Here is a 22,161-nt window from a genome sequence, read left to right as displayed (position 1 = left end):
GCAACTACCACTTAAATGCCATCGACCTGGGTCGGGATCGAACCCGCAACTTCGGACATAGAAGGCCAGCACTACCAACTGCGTCACCCAGGCCGACACAATATTTTATTTCTGTATAGATAAGTTTTGTTAACTTTGTAGTAAATTATGAAACATGAAAATACTTACGCTTGTCTGGTAATCTTGAGTAATGGAAGTCTAGGTTGTAATACTTTTCCATCTTTGTGCCAAGTAATATCTGTTACGGAATTGCAGCGTATTCGTAATTTCTCGCCCACGACTACTTTTTCTGTCGAATCTGCACTGCCATCTGTAACAACAAAACGGTACGTAATTTAAAATACAACACTGTCAAGATAATATTGTCGATTAACGACAATGATTTGAGCCGCTGCTGTATTACAATGAGGCATTCTATTATCTTGATAGTGACGGTAGTGCTGTAATTAGCATCACACAGGGAACGGGAAAACATCCACATCCTAGAGTGTTTCACAACCTGTATCTTAACCATCGAATAAGCCGTGCCCAGCTGCTGATGATATAAGATTGCGATTCAGAAATTTTACGATATACCATTTTTATTTTGCAATAAGGAAATCTTGTTCTTTTCCTTAATTTTATAACGAAATTTTATTTATCTATCTAGTTGCAGGCCACTGCAAACTATTATTACCGTTTACTTTACAAATATAAACAGAATATTGGTAACACTCCTATATAATGACTCGTAAAAAATAACCCAAAAAATTGCGTTACCGGTATGTCAATATTTCAAAATAAATATGGGGATTACAGGATCATTTCAATAAATGCATTCAAACAAATTCGAATCGGAGTGGTAGGCTTGCAAGTCTCATTTTGAAAGATTAAGATGTTATGCTTAACAGAATGAAGAGTACAGAAGTCATAATGAATGAAATGCTCAGTATTGTTTTTTTTCTCCGGACCATGTTGGCATGGCAGAAAAGTTCCAAGGGAATTGTATGCTTCTTATCACAATATGGATCTTGTAAGTCATAATTTGAAAGTACTATGATGGTTTTTTTTAATGGAATTAATATATGATTATTAACAATCATTTGATAACGAAATTTTCATTAGTGGAAGAAGTGTGTCCTGACTTTAGCTTTCATGATAGACTGCTAACGAACGAAATTGCAGAAACCTAACAATCTCGGAAACAAATCCTGATATCAGACTGTCATTCACTTAACATTCTACTGATTCTACTATGGAATTAATTTGAGAACCATAGACTTCTGTAGCAAATGAAAATCAAGGAAACTGTCCTAATGTGGAAATCGAGAATACATCTGGAAGATAAGCGTACAAAACAGTCAAAATCTCTTGCATTGTTGTCTGGATTATTAATTATTATTATGTATGACCAGATAATAATAATAAGTTAATAATAATAATAATAATAATAATAATAATAATAATAATACTTAGGGCCTGTACTACGACTCTCGGATAAAGTTCTAGTTTAAACTTATCCGGCAGATGGCATATTTATCCGGAAGTTGGGTTGAAATTGCGTACTACGACTTTTGGTTATGTGCAATCTGGAGGCTAAACTTCCAGATTAGCAATCCGGAAGGTAGAGTGGCAGATAGGCGTTATCCGGAGGTTGGAACTCGGTGTTGAAATCAAGATGGCTGCACGTCGTACAGCTGGTGATTTGAAGGATCAATTTAATTTTGATACTGATTCTGATGATAAGTTCTGGAGCAGATGCTTCGTTATATCAGAACAGCAAAACGAATTAGGCTGCGTCCAAATAATTTTGAAGAGTGGGATGACGAGAATTTTTTTAGACAGTTTCGAATAATGAAACCTACTACATGAAATCAATTATCAACTGAAACAAGACACAGATCGTAAGTACACAGTTAATAATAAGCTACACTATTTCTTTAGGTATTACATTAATATTTTGTATATAATAGCACTATAATAATTATTTTGAAGTACAGTAACCTGTAATAGGCGTACAGTAGAAGTGAGGTTAGAATGTTGCTTCATGCAGGTGTTCTGTTGTCCTTACAAGGTATTAAGGTGATTGATATAATAATATAGGGCAACCTACAATAAGTTTCAAAATACTTTTATATAAAAAATAATAATAACCGTATATAATATATCAAAATCCTTTATATGGTAAACTATCATTTCTTCACAATTGCGTTACCACTTTAAGATACAAATGTATTCACATATATGGCTTCTAGTCATGTCATATGTACTGTAAACGAAAGAAAAATTGAGTGCCGACACCAATTTCCCAAATAAAGGTGGAAAGTTGCTGTGAAAGTGGAGTCCGGTGGAGAGGTATGGGTAGGCAGGATCGCTCTGTCGAGATAGAAGGGGTAGGCGGCAGGGAAGGGCAGCACATTCATTTCATTACTGTGTTTCCTTACTAATTAAAGGGAAAAGACAAGTTTTCGTAAGATCGAGTTAGTGACAGGTTAGGTTAGTATGATTTGCATATATTTACAATTGTCTAAAAAAAAAAAAAAAAAAAAAAAAAGTCAAAACTACATCCAAACCTCTCTCTTCCAGGCTATCCTGTAGGGAGTCCTTGCCTTCCTTTGGTAACGCTATTGTAAAGATTTACCGGTAAAGGTGTAACCAAATCTAATTGTTTGTTCATTTTTCCAGAAATAATGCCTTATCTCCAATGGCTCAATTACTACTGGTATTGAGATTCTATGCCACTGGGAGAACATTGACAACAGTAGGAGATTTTTGTGGGGTCCACGAAGTTACAGCTGGAACTGTTGTCAATCGAGCTAGTGCTGCACTTGCTGCTTGGTTTAATTGAAGTGATGACTTTTAATGCTTCATTGGGAGTAGTTTTATTTGCTCCAGTAATTAAGTGCAAGGCTTGTTTTTTTCTTCCGAAGGATTCTGTCTCTCTTTTTGATGCTGTTACGAATACTTCTGAATAGTATTTTAATACAGGTTTTATGTACATATTATAGGTCTTGATTAAAGTTTTCCTAGAACTGTCTGCTAGTTGTTTAGTCAACTCTCCGAAGATAGATTGGAATATCAATAAGGCATCACTCATGAGACAACTGTCAGAATATAATGTGGTAGGTTGGCAAGTTCCCTTCTCCTTCCTTGCATATATCGCTCGCCAGTAGGAGTAGGCCTAACATATTTCACTAATCAGACTTAAGATATGCTTGCTATATATTATTATTTAACAAATTGTAACAGTTTATTGAATTTTAGACGTGACAGTTTTTCTTCATTTCCTGAAAGTTTTGGAATTGGCATTTATGTTTTGCAAGGGAGCTGTTTCATTCACGCTAGGCCTAGTGATTCATGTATGCAAACATATTCATATCGTTACTTTTTAAATATATTTTATTGCTGGGATCCCTCACAGTGATCTCTTAACAGGCTAATGCACTGTATCTGCAATTCAAATTTATTTTACATAAGCAAAATATGGTAAAACAACATTTTTCAAGAGGCACATTAATTGAACCGTCGGCTGGAACAACGTTATAAGTTACATTTGGTCAAATTTACAGGAGCTGCAAAAATGTGTATGCGTACAACTTTGTTCTTATGAGGGTAGCAAACTTTTGAGTGGACAGTTGCAAGCCAAGGAGTATAGCAAGGTAACATGACATACAACAATATTACACGGAAGCACACCGAATGAAAATTTTGTAACTTACAACATTGTTCCAGCTGACGCTTCAATTGTATTCAGGTACTCTGTGAATATGTAATTAAAACAAGAGAGATGGACTATAGCTGCAATTAAATTTAAAATTTATTTATTTATTTTGTGTAAACAAAACACGACATTTTTCAGGAGACACAATAAGCATAATCATTTATTACATCCACTGTCTCATTATATATGCTATGGTACATGTCATATTTGCAAATTAATAATATGCAGGCTAATACATAAGAATACATAGTAACTGTAATTAAAATACATATGCAAATACACAAAACTTGGAAAACTGTGGCAGAGCCAACTTCAGCTATAAGCCCCATTTGTTAGAGATCTGCATGGGCCATAATTCTTAGGCCCGGCCCATCTCGGCCTGATCTGAACCAGACCCGAACCCAACCAGAAACCTTAGATTAGCTTATAATTATCACCTGACTCGAACCTAATCCTGAAGACTAGCAGATAAAGCAGAGACCATAGGGAATCAAGAACAGCTGCAAGAGATTATCACTCCATTAGAAGGATGAGAAGAAGTAATCTCCCAGTCATCCAGGTCAAACAAATCTGGTCAACAAAATTAAACATATTTTTTGTTAAAACATAAAGAATGGGTGATTATTGTAGCATTTACTTTCTGCCACTAATTGAAGATATCCTTGTAGATGGACCACCCATTAAAGAGGAGGAAAAAGTAATGTAAAAACTCCAAATGTTACTTTTGATATTCCAAACCCCATCTCTTTCCAAACATAAGGACATGACTTACTTTTATTTCAAATCATTCTTTGTTATAATGTTAGCATCCAACTTTCAACTAATGTATTTTTTTAAGAAATCACTGTAATAGTATTGAAGTTCATGCATTTCTAACATCTCAAGTATAATTAAGTCAACATTAGACTTACAGTTCACAGATGGAGAAAGATTTTTCAATGTGGCTAATGCATTCCTCAGAGGCTTGCTTTTTCTTTATTTATTTTTTTTTTAAGCATCCTTGGGGTGTAACTCGATCAGCTATTATCCCATTATCAGCTGAAATATTTAAGAGAGGGATATATGCTTATATTCAGACCTTTCTGGGTTTAGCCTATACTACTTACACTGAATAAACCAGTCATTTCACTTAAAAATTACTTTCATTACACTGTGTAGACACCCGTACAGTGGAAGACCTTCATCTGCTGCACCAGCTGACTCTGTAATATTTTAAGAGTGGAATTAATTCTTAAGATATTTAATTCTGGAGAAAGATGATGTTTTATCATAAATGTGTGGACACTTCAAAGTCAGCAGCTGTAACAGTATTGTATTTTCTAACGTGCTATTAATCCAAACTCATTTTTAACAATAAGAAAGTAAAGCTGCAATAAAAAAGAGAGAGAAAAAACCAAGCAAATAGTTCTATTGTAAATAGAGTGTAGTCAGTTTCTGTTTTATCTTATGAAAAGATATTTTTCAGTTTTTCTGTACACAAGAAATCATTCACAAGTTTCCTTACAGTAAAATTGAAATACAACTTAACATAATGTGGCCTAATCTGATTACAAACCCATTGCAGAGAAATCTCAAAATAAATTCTTCAGTTCAGTGTATTTTCTATTTTTAGGCCTACATTTATAAATTTCAAATTCCCACTCAAATCTCACATAATATTATAATACAATGATGTTTACTTTTTATGACATCCATTTCTTGTGACCATTTCATCATTATGTACAATTTATATTTTAACATTTTTTTTTTTTTTGCATCTAATTTATCTACTGCTTGCTACAGATTTCATATAGTATGTGTGTTAGTTTTATTTTCAACATGTTGGCTGAAAATGTGTTTACATGTTACAGCTATTTCAGATTGGAAAAGTAAGCATCATACGTAGAATGTGAAAGAACGTTTTGTAGTATAAATCAAATTACCTGGAGATATTGTTGGGATGTCCAGTTTCACTTCAAAAACTAAAGAATTGCACTGTGAACCTGAATGGTACTGTAAATAAAAAAGAAATAATAGTATTATAATGTAATACCGACATTAAATTAAATTTGTATAACAATTTTCAAGAATCTAATATTTTTTTTTTTTATCTCTAAAGCTCATCATCTCCTTCTTCTGACTCTTAATTCCTTACACACTAACCTCATTCGTGTTATTAGCTGCACTGGTATCAGTGGAACTTGGTTTAGTTACTACTTCGGCTGTAACAAAAGTAAGTAAATAAATAAATGAGTGAATGATGAATAAATAAATAAATAAATAAAAAGAATTCAAACTTGTGTTATACAATTTCCTCTGCTTATTATTTAATAATTGTATAACTTAACATATAAATGAACTTATGCATTGAATATGAATCAAAATCACTCAATTGATAGGAGAATTAAATCACTTACCTTGGATAAGTTTGGATTTGGTTTTGCTTCAGTTGGAGGGGCTCCAATTGTTTGTAGCCTGCACTGTTTCTCTGCAGCAGCAATTTTATTTGTGTTCTTTTCCAAGAATTCAAATTTGCTTCTCAGCTGTTTTCAGGTCCTTGTATTTGTGCTGATGTTACTATATTCTTCCAATGCTTCATTCTACAATACTAAAAAGGAAGTAAAACTAGGTTAATTCCATATGCAATCTACAACATTAGGAAATATACTGTATTTCTCTTTTTCCCTTATCTAAGTTTCTATACCTAAATAAGCAAAAGCTTTTAATGGATGATTGTCAGTACAATATCAAACATATGACTATACTGTACATAGAAACTTTGGAAAAAAAACTTAATATCTGCTGTTTCTGTGTTATTTTACGAGGTGTTGAATGTGCATTACAAACAGATAGGCCTATTGCATTTTAGTGGAAACGTCTCTCCACCTCATGCTGTTCTTTTAAAAAAATAACGTTAGGCCCTATCTGTGATCGAATGGTATTATGGGCCTAATACAAAATATCCGCCCACTTATATTAACAGTAAAATACGTAGGCCTAACATACTGAAATATTGATAATTTGCTAGGAACAATGTACCTTGCTGTACTAATGTTGGTTAGAAATCCCAGGCCAAAGACATCATTCATTATTATCAGTATCAGTGAACTTTTCTTTTTTTAAACGAGTTATTGTGCCTTCGACCCATGATTTGCAGCCGTGAAGTACACTATTTCTAAAAAATTACCGAAATAGGCCCTATTCACTAATAATGTAGGCTATACAATAAACTGAAAGCACACTTAATATTAATTACAATACAAAAATAATTGCCACCTACACTTCTTGTGCAGTTACACGTGAATAAAACAATGATTATGGAGAAAAACGCATTTTTGCTGGAACCCGCACCCGTCCTGTTTAGGCCTATTACTTAAAACCAAAATACTATCATATGGTAGGAATTATTACTATTCGAAAAGAAACATAACCTTTAAAAGCTTACCTTTTGCTTCCATGTAAAGTTTCTTCATACAGTATATGTAATTTTCTGTTCTTCACTCTGTTATTTTTTGGCTGGAGCTTCAGTATTATAATAAATAATAACAATAATGCTTACAATAAAACCTCAAAATAAATAGTACCATATAAACACGGAACATAAACATGAAATACGCGGGGAAAGGTATACCAACGCAATAAATTTCACTACATTTTCAGTAACTTCATTGCCAACGTAATAAAAATGTTACTATATCTTCCGGATAAGAATCCTGCAGTTAAAATCCGCTGGTAGTACAAAACAAAATATTTAACTTCCAGATTGCTAAACTGGAGTATACGAATCTGGAGCTTTAACAGGCGATCGTAGTACAGGCCCTTATGAAATTATGTAAGAAATTGAAATACAAGAATGACCTCTGTGATCATGTCTATGTACGAACTATTATACCAGCCATTTTCAATCAGTGTGCTGTATATTATTATAATCTCCTGGGGTGCCGCGAGAAAATGAAAATAGTAAAGATTGCCGTTGCAGAATTCGAAAAATAAAATGTATAAGAGTAGTAAAGAAAGCGAGTCCACAAGACTTAACTTTTTTCTAAAGCAGCACAAGCAAACATTCAGTAAACACAGTACTTCATTAATAATAATTATTATTATTTAAAGAATATAAAATAAAATTAAGTTTTAGAGCCTTGCTGAAACATTGTACATTGTTACATATTAGGCTTAATTGAGACATTAAAAAATGTAAGAGTGGTTAAGAATCAGTTTTACTTAATGGGAAACCTGAGCCTATGTTCTTGAAATGATGCGATCCAGTCTGTGCAAGCGGCAGAGAAGAGAATGACGCGCAGCCAGGGTTGTCACATCAGTCAAGTTAGATTATCGTACCATCCTTATTGAATTGCATTTGAATTTAAGGGAGGGGGCACTGCGACCCAATTAGATCTATGGCATTGACACTCAAGATAAGCACATTCCCGAACTCACACCGCCTGATCACACTAAGGTTCACTGCATATCCAGGTTCCTAGCAGGCAACCCCACTCGTCCCTAGGCCAGCCTCCTCCACGCGTCGCCAGCCGGCGTTCGAGGAATGCTATGGTATGACGGAATGGAGAAATGCTCACGGAATAATGTATATAGGCTACCTAATTTGGAGAACCCTGAATAAAACCCCAAATGCGATATTTTCCTCCACAAGTGCTACTATGGACCAACCTTAAAAAATATTGTATTTTACTTGTTTTACATAATCCAAAAGTTATCCAGTCTCTATCATCATATCCCACCTCCCTCAAATCCATTTTAATATTATCCCCCCTTCTATGTCTCGGCATCCCCAAAGGTCTTTTTCCCTCCGGCTTCCCAACTAACACTCTATAAGCATTTCTGGACTCGCCCATACGTGCGACATGCCCTGCCCATCTCAAACGCCTGAATTTAATGTTCCTAATTATGCCAGGTGAATAATACAAAGCGTGCAGTTCTGTCTTGTGTAACTTTCTCCATTCTCCTGTAACTTCATCCCTCTTCGCCCCAAATATTTTCCTAAGAACCTTATTCTCAAACACCCTTAATCTCTGTTCCTCTCTCAAAGTGAGAGTCCAAGTTTCACAACCATACAGAACAACCGGTAATACAACTGTTTTATAAATTCTAACTTTCAGATTTTTTTACAGCAGACTAGATGACAAAAGTTCAACGGCTGCTGGTATGAAACATGGCTTCAACTATGGCTTAAACGTTACAACAAATTTATTTCTCAGTACCCTGTTTTAGCTAACATAAGTATGATTAAATTTTAATGAAAATTAAAGAAATTATTAAGGAACTTAACATAGAGGTAGATAAGTAATTGGTAAATATTAGTCTTATATTATTATACATGTAAATATTGTTATTGTTCTTTAACATATAGGCTCTTGTTTTTTATTTCTTTTATATTAATTTGTTTATTTTGTCTTCTTCATTTTGCTTATCTAAAGGTCCGTTTACTTCCGACAACGAGCGTTTGCTCATAATGGGGGTAAATTCCTTAATTTGTATTTCTGTTGTATGTATATAATAGTTTTTTATCGTATCTTTTTAATGTAAATAAATAAATTGTTCTTGTCTTGTTAAAAAAGTGAAAATGAGAGAAAAAAATGAATTTGAAGAAATACGAGACACTCCAAGTGTTTTTAACAAAGTAGACTACACCAATTCGGAAAGCAGGCTCAGGGGATGCATCGATACTGGAGGCCACTTTGAGCTTTTTTGTAATAGGTTGCTTAGTAGTATTGTACTACAAGCTTGTCTGTTAGCAATAAAGTATAGTAACTCTGAAACTAAACATTTTAGGATCATGTTTATATGAAAGTTTTCTAATGTTCTGTTGTTAGAAATACGTCCCTAAAATATTTTACACCAATTTGTATACTCCCTGTGTAGTGTGAGGACTTAATATTATTTATTAAAATAAAAAAAAAAATGTTTTAAGAAATGCAGCTAAAAGCGGGAGTCGCGTTATCATCGAAGCTGACAAGACAAGAGTTTGAGAACCGTGCGTGTTTAGTTTATACATATGTACAAGACGATATTGACGACTGCTCTGTTTAAGATCTTATCTACTTGGAATACAGCAGGCAACTTATTAAGACGTCTCATCCGCCCACTTTTTAGTCTGTAATATTTCAAGATTCATAATATGTTACATTCAGCAAGTACCATCATATTCACAACCTACACACGACAGTGTAATCTCGTAACTATTGCTTCCTGTTACAGAAAAAAATTACGAAACGATACTGCTTACTTCAGTTTGATGCTTAACAGAACGGAAAATATGTAACTTATTTTTAATCAAGTAATTGTAGGTTGAACTACATTTATTCTATAGTTTTGTATTGACATTCCTTCTAAAGTATAGGGTATTAAAATGAGGATGATGATGATGATAATAATGATGATGATGATGATGATGACCATATCATCAGTTTTTATGGTTTAAGAGAAAGAAAGACAAGAAAAACCAAGTGAGATAACGCCGTATTATTAAAGTAAATAAGAAAGTAAGTTTTTAAGTTCTTGAATTTAATTCTTGTTCTGTGTTCTCAAGTTTTAACAATCACACCGTCTTCTCACATGATTTTTTTTTGTCGGTTTACCGGAACTACTTGCATCGAACACATTAAATGCCTTATTTTTATCTACAAATTGTTTTACTTTAGGTCCACATTCTCCTTTCGATTCTTGAAGGCATAGTATGTACAGTTGTGTTCCTAGACTTCCAGCTGCATACCTGTGAATTTGAACGGTGTACGAATGAGTGAAAGATGTCATGGATTCTTTGGAATTTCTGCTGTGAGTCGCCGTGCACTCTATGAGATCACTCACTACTAGTCTGTCACCTCGCCCTATAGTTCAGCTGTCGTGTGACTCCTGACGCACATGATGTCATTCAAATTCGTTTTCAGAGATAGGAAACAACCCTGTATATGATAGCTAAAATGAAGGGAATGTGAAGAGTGTTGGCGGAACAATAGAGGGAAATGGGAAATGCTGAGGAGAACCCCTCTTTAATAGCTACTTTGCCCACCACAAATTCCAACATGACCTAGCTGTGCAGGGCCTATCGAATCCCGGCCGCCAGGATGGAAGACCAAAGCACTAGCGCTTGAGCCATAGACAATTTAATAAATGAAAAGATGTATTAATGAAGGAATTAATAAATTTATGCATGCAAACATGAATTCATGAACAAATAAATGAATGTAAGCATGAAATAATTAATTAACAAATGGCTATATGTATTAATGAATGAATGAAACTTCGTTCATTATATGCATTGATTTATTAATTGAGACGCTGATCCGAGTTAAGAGTGCCCCCATAGGCCTACTGTATGAGCGACCCTTCATCGTTTAATATAAAAATGGAAGTTGATCCTTGCGTAACGTAGTAAAATCCTAGCGTTAAGTTGAAAAATGGCACTTGTAAAATAACTATTCCCCTTTTTCTAACAAAGTGTTTCACTCGCTTCGAGATTCAGTGTTAAACAAAAAATTCCCAGCATTTCAAAATTCTGATCTGAGAGTGCGTAGTGGGGCTGCGAAGATTACCCACTCCAATAGTGTGTTACTGAGGTGTCAACTTATTTATAAATACAATTTTGTGCCTTAACGTTTATGTAATAGTAGTAATTAATAAAATACCAATAAAATGATTATCATTTTAAATTTATTTACTTTTATATGAAATTCTGTTTCTTTAGATCAAAAAGGGAACATGTCAGCAGTTTCCACACCTATTTTTCTATATATTCCGTTTTCTAAACGAAATTAACTCTCTATGTGACAAGTAGATGTGGCAAAGTGCAAGGTAACAAAACCCAACACAAGGGGTTGAAACAAGTACAAGGTGCAATCAATATAGCCTATTTCCGCACTGCATTTGTATCTATTGTACTTTTAAAAATACATGCGTTTGCCAGTGAAGATCATTGCTTCCATGCCTGTTGAGTCAGCCTATGAAACAGTGTCAGATTGTCTTTAAGAACTCAGCTTTTACACGTGGTTCTGTGCAAACATGTCAAAGACTTATTGCGATTTTTCCTGGAATCACTCCATATACGCCTTATGGCTAGTTTTCTTCTCTGTCTTTCAAGTGATGCATTTAGTATGGATTCCAGGCATTTCTCTGGTTCTAGATAATTTCTCCGTTTCCTTTGTCCTGTGTGTTGCCTACATCCAGGGTAGTCCGGTAAATTATTGATTGTGAAGTTTCTGTGTCTTTCTCAAAATGACCTCTGCATGACTAGTACCGTTTTTATCTCAGTGCTTCAATTACTTAAAGCATTTTTGTATTTGCTGTGGTGTGGACGAGATTTCATTCTTGTATGTTACAACACGCAGTGGCTCCGCGAAGAGGATATAAGCATTTCCCACTGCCGGATGAATGGTAAACGTTTTATATATCTTGTTAATTTATTATGAAAGCTGTAAACTGATATTCTTGCCGTCAGATATCGCAGTTCTTGACTTGTATATGTTCATCCTTCGTCTACCATGGAGTCTGTTACATAAAATTCGGTCATACGTCTTCTCTCTCTTCCTTATTGCCTTCTCTAATTACTGATTAAAGCTCCTACTAGGATGTAGTGGAATCTATAGTTTTTAGTGGTATATTGGTTTTCTTGAATGATGGTTGTTTTTAAATAATTATATAGAAATTTATTTAGTTTGTGGTTGGGTGCTTTTCTGCAATTAACTATAGGTCTCATGCATAATTCGGCTTTATGTGTTTTGGGTAATGTTTTCAATGTGGGCGCTTTGGGGTTTTTCTGTAGGAATGTATGACTATTATTTTTTGGTATTACATCGGGTGCATTCTTGATAGCTATTTTAATTTGTTTATGATATGTTTCAGTTGGATCTATTTTAAGTTCTGTTATTTGATTATTGTTGAAAAAGCTGTTAGTTTTGTTAATGTATTCAGTTTTGTGCATTAAATAATAACTTTTTCAAAAAACAAAACATCAACATTGCCTTTAAAACTAATAATAAATTACACAATATAATCCCCAACAAACCAAACAATAACGAACCATATTTAAACAGTGGTATATATCAACTACAATGCAATAACTGTCCTAAAATATACATTGGTCAAACTCGCCGCAATTTCAAAATAAGATACAAGGAACATGCCACAGACTTCAAATATAACAGGAATAAATCAAAATTTGCTTATCATCTTATTGAGGAAGGTCATGAGTTACACAATATAAAAGATTCACTAAAAATTATAAAAGCCACCAATAGCCCCGCAATACATATAATAGAACAGTACCACATTGCAAAAAGTTTTAATCAAGGAAACAAATTATTAAATGAACAAATAATCAATCCTAATAACCCGTTATTTAATCTATTCAAATTAATATCGAACAATCAAACCATACCACCTCCACTTCCGACGGCAGGTCCCCCAACCCCTTGTCACTTCCGGTTCCGCCGGACACACATCAGGTTGAGAGCTAATGTACACCTTGAGCGATTCTCAGTCATAACCAAGCCATCGGGAAACAAACATCATACCCAGACCATGCACGTAAGTTACCAGCTCTATCTTAGCATTTCAACATTAGCATTTATTAAACGTAAATTACAATATCAAATTTAATGTTCACAGTGCACAATGGCTAGACTGAAAACCGCACGAGGTCAATAAGAATTCTGTACTTGTTTAACAACTCTTCCACCAAGCTACAACCAGGTAATACAAAACCTACATTACGTACGACGTATCTAATGGGAAATAGTGTAACATATAGCATATATGAACATAAATGAACATCAAAACAACTCAACAAGACTACACTGTTTTATAGTGATTATCAGTGCAAGTTAATTTTAACATTTACCATTTTCTTGGATATTTTATAATATTTAAGCACGATGATCCACATTAAGAGAAGACTACTCTAACAACATGTCATCGAAGTGATCACGTGAACTATTGTTAACATATATATTTTTATCTATTTCATCCTCAAGTTGTGTTTTATGTAGTTTATTAACAGCATCAATGATGTTCATGAATGTTCCAATTCCACAGCCAAGCAGACCTATTTAAATGTAACAGGTATTCGCATTTGAAAATGGTACACACGTACTGAAAACATTAATGCTATAAATGTAATACTAGATAAGCACAGACTGTTTAATTTATTCAATACTTAAGATTATAACTTGCTTATCGGAAACTTTATACATAATGAAATTACTAAATCAACGAGTTCCACTTCTATTACGCACACGTCCAATATAACATCAATTCAACCACCAACCATATTCAAATTTGAAAATTGTACATTCAATAATTATTCCTTTTAAAATTATTCATTCGGAAATTCTGAATAAGTTGAATACACCATGTAGGCCTAAATCAACGAGTTCCACTTCTATTACGCACACGTCCAATATAACATCAATTGAACCACCAACCACATTTAAATTTGAAAATTGTACATTCAATAATTATTCCTTTTAAAATTATTCATGTTTATTTTTTATGTCATCGTCGTTAATTAAAACTTTTCTAACACTTGTGTATATTAGTTAGGTTATGTTATAGCTTCTGCTATATGATATTATGGATATTCACGTATCAGAGATTGTTTAATATTAAGATTTATTGAAAATCATCTGTCAAGTGACGTTGATTACTGGGATTCGGATAATTGAAGTGGAATGTTGCATTTTAATAAAAATGAAACTGAATCAACAAAACCTTCTTGACTAGTAACATTGAGCGTATTCCGAATCTCACCGGTGAGCAATCCGATGGCATCACGGTGTTCCGAATTCCACCGATGACGTCATTGATGCTCCACCGGTGTCGCACCGGTGCCATCAACTTGCAGAGGTGGTGGCAGTCTCCATCAGCCGCCATCAGTGAATCTGATTGGTTCTTGTATAGGGCGGGAATTAGGAGACGAATAACATCGTGCACTGTTGTGTCATGGCGGTGTGTTCTGCTTTAGTTCTGCTGTATAGCTTGTAATGAGCACAACGTAAAAACAATATGTTAATGGCTTATGAGCGAACATGTCAACGGACCCGTTATTACTACCGGTTCAAGAAATAAATTGTTTATGCTATCTTTTCTTTGAACGAGATGGAAGTATGAAAATTTCGCATAATTTTGCTAGCGTAGCACAGACAACAACTTGCACAGTCGCCATGACAGCCTTCGATCTTTCCAGCAGTTTTGTTCCTTATTTCGCTGCAACGTGACGTCATTGATGCCACCGGACCCGTGAGATTCGGAATACGCTGATTGCCATCATGTATAATAGATCGAGAACTTCTCGACGAGAAGGCATTGCTCACTACTGCCATCTAGCATGCATCTAGCGTAATATTTGTAATGTTGAGATGGTACAATAATACATTTGAAGACTAATATTTTCGTAAGTCAATTAATATTTTATTGTATTGGAGTACTTTGTTACTTCTAATCTTTATATACTTTCTTCTAATGGTGTAATAGTCAATTAAATCCCACTCGAGTTTTGATTTTCTCTAGATAAATCGAAACGTCTAGTGAGATTACTGTTGATAATCACGTAATAGTAATTCCTAAAAGACTAATTTGGTCGTCTCTTCAGTGTTGCCAACTAATACTAGATATCACCAAAAGAGGATAAAATCACACAGTGTCATGTACTATAATAATAATAATAATAATAATAATAATAATAATAATAATAATAATAATAATAATAATAATAATAATAATAATAATGTCTTGCTTATTTACCACATCTCATCTTTATGATGGGGAGGTGTTTTCTAAAATATTCAATAATTTGCGAAAGAGTTTTTCTTCTGGACCTCTCGCACATTATGTTAGTAGTTAGTAGATTAGTGTATGATCTAATATTAAAATGTATATTATCTGACAACATAAAATTCATTGCTTTGATTAAACAGTTTACAATTCAAGAGACCTAACCTAAAAATGTATTTTGTTTGATTACGTAAAATGATTAGTATGAATTCCGAAAACGAATGCCACTTTGAAATGTATGCTTTAGAATATTTACTCCATGATTGTAATAAAAGTCTAAACACATAAGAAATTCATTAAAATGTGAAATAGTATTTCTATCGATTACTCAAGATCATGTTTCACACGAAATATGTTATATTTATTTACACTTAGCCTACCTGACTCTAGTCTTGAAATTGAAACCACAACACAAAGCAACACATACAATAACTGTTATGTATTAATATTAATACTGATTTCAATTAATTACACTAGTCTGCGATGAAATTCCTGTCTCCAAAGTTTTAATGTTTTTAGGGTATTTGTAGCATGCTGAAATCAAATTCAAAGCCAAAAAAAGTTCCTATCACGTACCATTTTTTTGTTATTTTCATTTTCTTATAATATATTACGACAATTTATAGCGTAATTATTTAAACTATAATACTTTAACATATGTAGGTTTAGTATGTTAGGATATGAAAACTAAGTGTATTCAACATATTTTTAAGGTGTTTATATTGAAAACCAAGGACATTGGATGTTTCTTAGCAGATAGGGAGTGCAAGCACATAAGGACGTTAGGGCGAAATAACAAGAGTGGATCAGGACAGCACGTTTCCACATCTCCTTTTTATGTTAGGCTAGGTTCTTTTCAAACTGAAATGATGAGTGAAACGTACAGTTAAAATTACTCTAACCTAACCTAACCTAACCTAACCTAACCTAACCTAACCTAACCTAACCTAACATATCCTAACTTAACTTAACATAAAAAGGTTAGGTTAGGTTAGAGTAATTTTAACTGTACGCTTACTCGTCATTTCAGTTTGAAAAGAACCTAACCTAACATAAAAAGGAGATGTGCAAACGTGCTGTCCTGATCCACTCCTACGTGCAGGTTTGTCATTACTTTTATTTGTGAAAGATATAAATGTCAGCCACTCCTTGGTGAGAGACTGAACTGAACTCGTCTAGTTTCTCTCACATTTCATTAGTCTCTGGTTCATCTGGAAACGAAACGAAATCAGTTTGAAGCTTTATTGTGGAGTAGAATGTTTAAATTTTTTAGTTCAGTAAGAAAGTATTTACCATGTTGCACCGAGGATGTCTAAATAATCCAGATCACTTTTGTTGTATAACTTATGTAGGATATACACATTGCCTAAGCAGAGGTGAAATATTACAGATTTTGTGGATAAAGTCATACCATGCCTATTTTGAAATCAAACTTGGAGACCAAAGTAAAGCTTGGGCACCACACAAAGTATGTAGAGTATGCACTGAAGAACTTCGTCATTTGATCAATTGGAGAAGACCGTTGCTATCTTTTGGAGTATCTATGGTTTGGAGAGAGCAGTCGAACCATAGTAATGACTGCTACTTCTGTTTATGTGATGTGAAGGAGTACGATTCTAAATATAAAAATCAAATCGTGTATTCAGTTGTTCGGTCAGCCATTTTACCTGTGCCTAATGTACCAATCCCTGTACGACCAGAAAATCTTAAACAAACATCATTCTATTGGTACTGACAACGTGAAATAGGTTTTAAATACTTTTTCTCCGAAGATGATAATCTTGTATATTGCAGTAATGTGAAAGAATTTATGCTAAAACTTGGACTTCCAAACTATGACCTAAGTGAAAGGAGACTGTTTATTGATGCTTCCAAGCGAAGTTTAAAGGATTTCCCCCTTCATAAAGGAAACATTTTTGCTTCAGTGCCCGTTGCCTATTCAGTGATCCTCAAAAAATCATACACAAATTTGCAACTGCTGTTATTGCGACTTGACTATAGGAACACAAATGGCAAGTTTGTGGTGATTTCAAAGTTCTTACTATCTTGCTGGGTCAACAATCTGGTTTTACCAAATTTCCATGCATTCTTTGCCTGTGGGATAGCAGGGCACGAGTTGATCACTGGACTATGAAAGACTGGCCACCTCGACAAAATTTGGAAGTCGGTTGTAAGAATGTTGTGCGCCAAAGCCTTGTGAGTTCTTCTAAAGTTGTGCTGCCATCTCTCCACATCAAGCTTGGCTTAATGAAACAGCTTGTGAAAGCTTTAAATAAGGAAGGAGGCTGTTTTAAGTATATATGTGAGAAATTTCCACTACTATGTGAAGCAAACTGAAAGAAGATATATATTTAATGGTCCTGACATAAGAAAACATGTCTGGTGCAGCATTTAAAAACAGCATGGAAGAAAAGGAAAAATCAGCATGGACGTTGTTTTGTGAAGTTGTTTTAAAATTTCTTGGCAACAAGGAACCCAATTACCGAAACATAGTGGCTAACATGCTTGAAGCATACAAGGAATTTGGTTGTAATTTGAGTATCAAAATTGTCTGTTTTCTCAGCTAGATTATTTCGCCGAAAATCTAGGATTTTTCAGCTAAGAGTAAGATGAACGATTTCACAAGAATATGCAGGAGTTCGAAAGAAGGTACCAGGGACGCGGGAGCATCAGTATACTTGGTGATTATTGTTCGATGTTAAAGCGTGAAATACCTGAAGAGAAACATATAAGAAAGAGGAACAGGAGGACTTTCTCAACTAAGAAGCAAGTGGTGTAATTTTTGTGTGATGCATTGTGCTAATTTATACATCCAATAGTGAAGTAAACAAGACAAAACAAAGCAAAAACACTCTAGTGACATGTATGAACAACCATACACATAATTTCAGCAAGTTGTGTCTTTTAAATATTGTTTTTGAATTTGAAATAAAAAAGTGAAATGAAAAAGTTTGTGATGAAATTCACGTATTTATAAAATACATTTAAAGTGATTTTGCAAACAAACCTGACGTGATAGAAGCAAACGGATTGAAAATTCGGATTCAGCACATCGACATTATATAAAATCACATTACTTGGTTTAGGCAACAAACACAAAGTTGAAATTCGCAGGCTAGTGTTATTAGTATGCTCAAATTTCACTAGTTTCCAGTAATGGGCTCAGAAATCTAGAACAATCTGAATTTTCAGAATTTAAACTACCAATAACTTGTGTCACTGCTGCCAACATAACAGTTATAAAATCACTACCAGTTGTAGTATTTCTCAGTACCGAAATTCGAACGAAGTTGGCAAAAGAAAATTCAACCTGCAAACTCGGAATCACCATAATACACTAGCTTATGTAGTAATGGGGGTAAAATGGTTAGGTTTCACCCTTACGGTATTAAGTAAACTGACCCGGACTATATGTGTAGTTGTTTCATATTTGATTGCAGATACGTATTTGCCAAGTTACTCTCTAAGCTGTAAAATATACGTTTAAATAGGATGTGATTTAAAAATAATAAAGTATAATTGTTTAATTTAATGTTCAAAGGTATAATATTAATGTGAATTGTTAACAAACTTGGCCCAATTGTATAAAACTCCCTGGCTAAAGATCAACTTTGATCGAAGATCGAAAAGTGAACCGAGTTCAGACACTTCTTCTATTGTATAAAACTTTTCTGCGATCAAATTACCTTGGTTCAAATGCAATCTAAGTTCACGTGAAAAGGATTTGGCAACATCGCATAAACAGGTGAAATACGTGATGCGCGGACCATGTTATACAGGTTTGTTCAGTGTAACCAATCTAGCGACTTTAACTCTTTTTCAACAACAATTTCTTTTAACTTTTATATTGCTTAAATAGGGATTTAGTGACCTTTTTAGCACCCCATAGTGACAAAATTTAATCTTTCTTTGTTGATAATGAGAAATCTAGCGACTTTACAACTACTTTTTGGCGACTTTCCGTATTACACTCTGTTGGAGACACTGTTTTTTTGTGCAATGTAAATAATGGCGGACAATAAGAAGAAGGTTGACTGTTCTCCAAGTTGTTATCATGTTATGGTGTTTCATACTGCTAAACATAATAAAGCTTTATAAAACGACAATTTTCGTGGCATTTTCGTTTAGTAATACAGTTAATTGAACATTTATGAATGTACGTATCTTATCCATTAATAATTAATGGTTGTTATAAACATAATATAATTATAGGTTAACGTATGTTATTTGATACTGCTGAACACGATAGAACCTTATAAAATACTAGCTGTACCCGCGCGCTCCGCTGCACCCGTTAGAAATAAATATATAGTAGTTACATAATTAAAATAGGACATTTGATCCAGGAAACAATCGTGTTTGATAGAAGGATAAATCGTTTAATATGTTACTTAATTTAAATTGTATTTAGAATGTTAAAATGCGATCATTTTGATCCAGAGACCACTCATTTGGTGCAATGACAATTCCTTTAACACGTTTCTTAATTGTTATTGCCAATTATTTTTGGAAAAGCGAAAATTAACAGAAAAATTTTGGCTACAGATTTATTATTATTACGTTTATATTATATTATATTATGAAAAAGTGTGTTGATAACGGATGTACTCGAATTAGAAAGTTTTTAATTTGTTGTGGGAGCTCTTGAATCTCAGGAGGAACAACTTTTACAACAGCGCAACATAATCTGCTTGGCTCATTACCCAATTTTTTTGCATTGCATTTATTGCATATGTATTTTATGTATTTTAACACGATTCAATTGAGCATAGTTAAAATCTGAATTATAAAATAATGGATTGCTAAGCTAACGTACTATTACTGCATACTAAATCAATACACTCTCGTTGTTCGTTAATTCTCTGAGATAAAAATGAATATGTTCATAAACATTATTATAAGAAATACAGGAAATGAATATACAGATTAACTTATCAAGTTTTCTGTGCATAAGAAGCTATTTTAATCTTACCTGTCCTCAATTCACTCACAAGTTAGTGTAATAACATTATAGCATTATGTCCATCCAGAGAAACTACACTTTCCAATGATGAAATAATAATTAATTATACAAATCGGTTAATTTAGCTTCCGATATTACTTCATACGAACATAGAAACATTGTCTGTAGGCTATCTTTCATAGCTTTCGATTGTTGTGTCCAAGGCCCCTTATAGACGAAGTCATTTGTTTTTTATTTCAATACACCTCCTTAGATGGCAGTTATTTTAATTTTAAAACTCATTTATCTCATTAAATATCAGTCCTATCAAAATTTTTCAGAGAATAAAACTTATCAGAAATCATTTTTAAAGAAACGTTTGTTATGTAACATATTTCACAAAAATCAATAATAAGCGAGATATTTCGATTTATTTAATTCAGGCCCCCTTATAACCCCCCTTTTAAATAACGTATTTTGAATGCCATATAGCCTATAATCTAAGTTACAACGAACTTAATTTATATTCCAATTTTCATCGAAATCGGTTCAGCCATTATCGCGTGGAAATGTAACAAACATACAGACAGACAGACAGACAGACAGACATACAAACAAAAATTTCAAAAAAGCGATTTTCGGTTTCAAGGTGGTTAATTATATATGTTAGGACCAATTATTTTTGGAAAATCGAAAATTATCAGAAAAATTTCGGCTACAGATTTATTATTAGTATAGATAAGAATGTTTGTGTATTATGGCAAGAAATTGAAAGAAATATATATATATAAATGTACCTAACATATCTATTAATATTAATAATAATGGATATTTTATTTGCACAATCTGTCACTCGTATATTTCAAAGAGAAAAGAAAGAACTGAACTTGGATCATCTAACTTAATCGGAGAAATGTCTTCAGTCAAAGTTGACTTTAGTTTGAAACAAATTAATCTCAGATTAGACTTTATACAACACAAAATTCCAAGTTCAGCTGAAACAAGGATCAATTTAACCTCTGATCTAAGATTAAATGGTTTATACAATCGGGCCTTACAGGTTATATTTCGATGATTCTTTTCTTGAAGAAGAAAAGGAATTATTTACCCTGATCTCGTATTGATCTGAAAAAGAGGGGATTTAAAAAGTATGAATTTCATTCCAAATTTACATGTGATGTTTTATTAAGTTAATGAGGGAACTTTCGTGTATAATATATATATATATATATATATATATATATATATATATATATATATATATGTACAGTTACTCTGAAAAAGAATGAGACGATTCTTGGTCGTCGGAAGTTAAAGTTCTACAGCGCGGTTCACTCGATATCGACGTAACGATACATAACATGACAAATAGTACAAGAATTGTTACAAGGACCACAACAAGGACAAGGACCAGAATAAGGATCACGAAGAAGACTGCCATTTAAGGCCAGGATTTCACAACATAGCTCGAGTCACAAAATATCATTGCTTCACTGTACCGAATGGCAAATGCCTAAGGGATCTACATTCTGGACTGCTGCCGTCACTGTCTTGTCTCGTTAGCTCATATAGTAGCGTGTCGGTTCCACTATATAACCGAAACGTCTCGTGTTCGATCCCGGGTAAAACTTTTTTTTTTTATTGAAGTGTAATTAATTTGTTCAGAGTTCCTCGACTGTCTAATTTGTCGAAAAATATGAAATAATATATGCCCAATTTCTGGGTCTTACAAGTGGGCTGAACCTCGTAAAAAAAA

At 33.6% G+C, this 22,161-nt stretch overlaps 1 protein-coding gene and 2 long non-coding RNA genes across 6 annotated transcripts in view; 1 reads left to right on the top strand and 2 right to left on the bottom strand.

Annotated features, from left to right (window-relative positions):
* LOC138703360 (fibroblast growth factor receptor homolog 1-like) overlaps positions 1–22,161 on the bottom strand; it is a 435,775-nt gene that overhangs the window by 95,102 nt on the left and 318,512 nt on the right. For both annotated transcript variants that reach the window (XM_069831162.1, XM_069831163.1), the window contains exon 4: positions 169–310. In XM_069831162.1, the coding sequence (XP_069687263.1) occupies positions 169–310 (142 nt within the window). The remainder of the gene's footprint in view (positions 1–168; positions 311–22,161) is intronic.
* LOC138703359 (uncharacterized) lies at positions 1,527–3,016 on the top strand. The gene is made up of 2 exons (XR_011333133.1): positions 1,527–1,883; positions 2,665–3,016. It is a non-coding gene; the product is annotated as an uncharacterized lncRNA (long non-coding RNA).
* Positions 3,825–7,490, bottom strand: LOC138703358 (uncharacterized). 3 transcript variants are annotated; one of them, XR_011333132.1, is made up of 7 exons: positions 7,125–7,490; positions 6,097–6,287; positions 5,843–5,901; positions 5,623–5,692; positions 4,841–4,902; positions 4,612–4,738; positions 3,825–4,270 (listed from the first exon to the last, which is right to left on the bottom strand). It is a non-coding gene; the product is annotated as an uncharacterized lncRNA (long non-coding RNA). The 3 variants fall into 3 exon arrangements; XR_011333130.1 differs by having other exon boundaries at positions 3,830–4,738; XR_011333131.1 differs by lacking the exon at positions 7,125–7,490 and adding an exon at positions 6,960–7,071 and having other exon boundaries at positions 3,830–4,738.

This window comes from Periplaneta americana, chromosome 7, assembly GCF_040183065.1.
Source record: "Periplaneta americana isolate PAMFEO1 chromosome 7, P.americana_PAMFEO1_priV1, whole genome shotgun sequence".
NCBI classification, from domain to species: domain Eukaryota; kingdom Metazoa; phylum Arthropoda; class Insecta; order Blattodea; family Blattidae; genus Periplaneta; species Periplaneta americana.
Note: the sequence above shows the minus strand (reverse complement) of the source record. Positions and strands in the feature narration are given on the sequence as shown.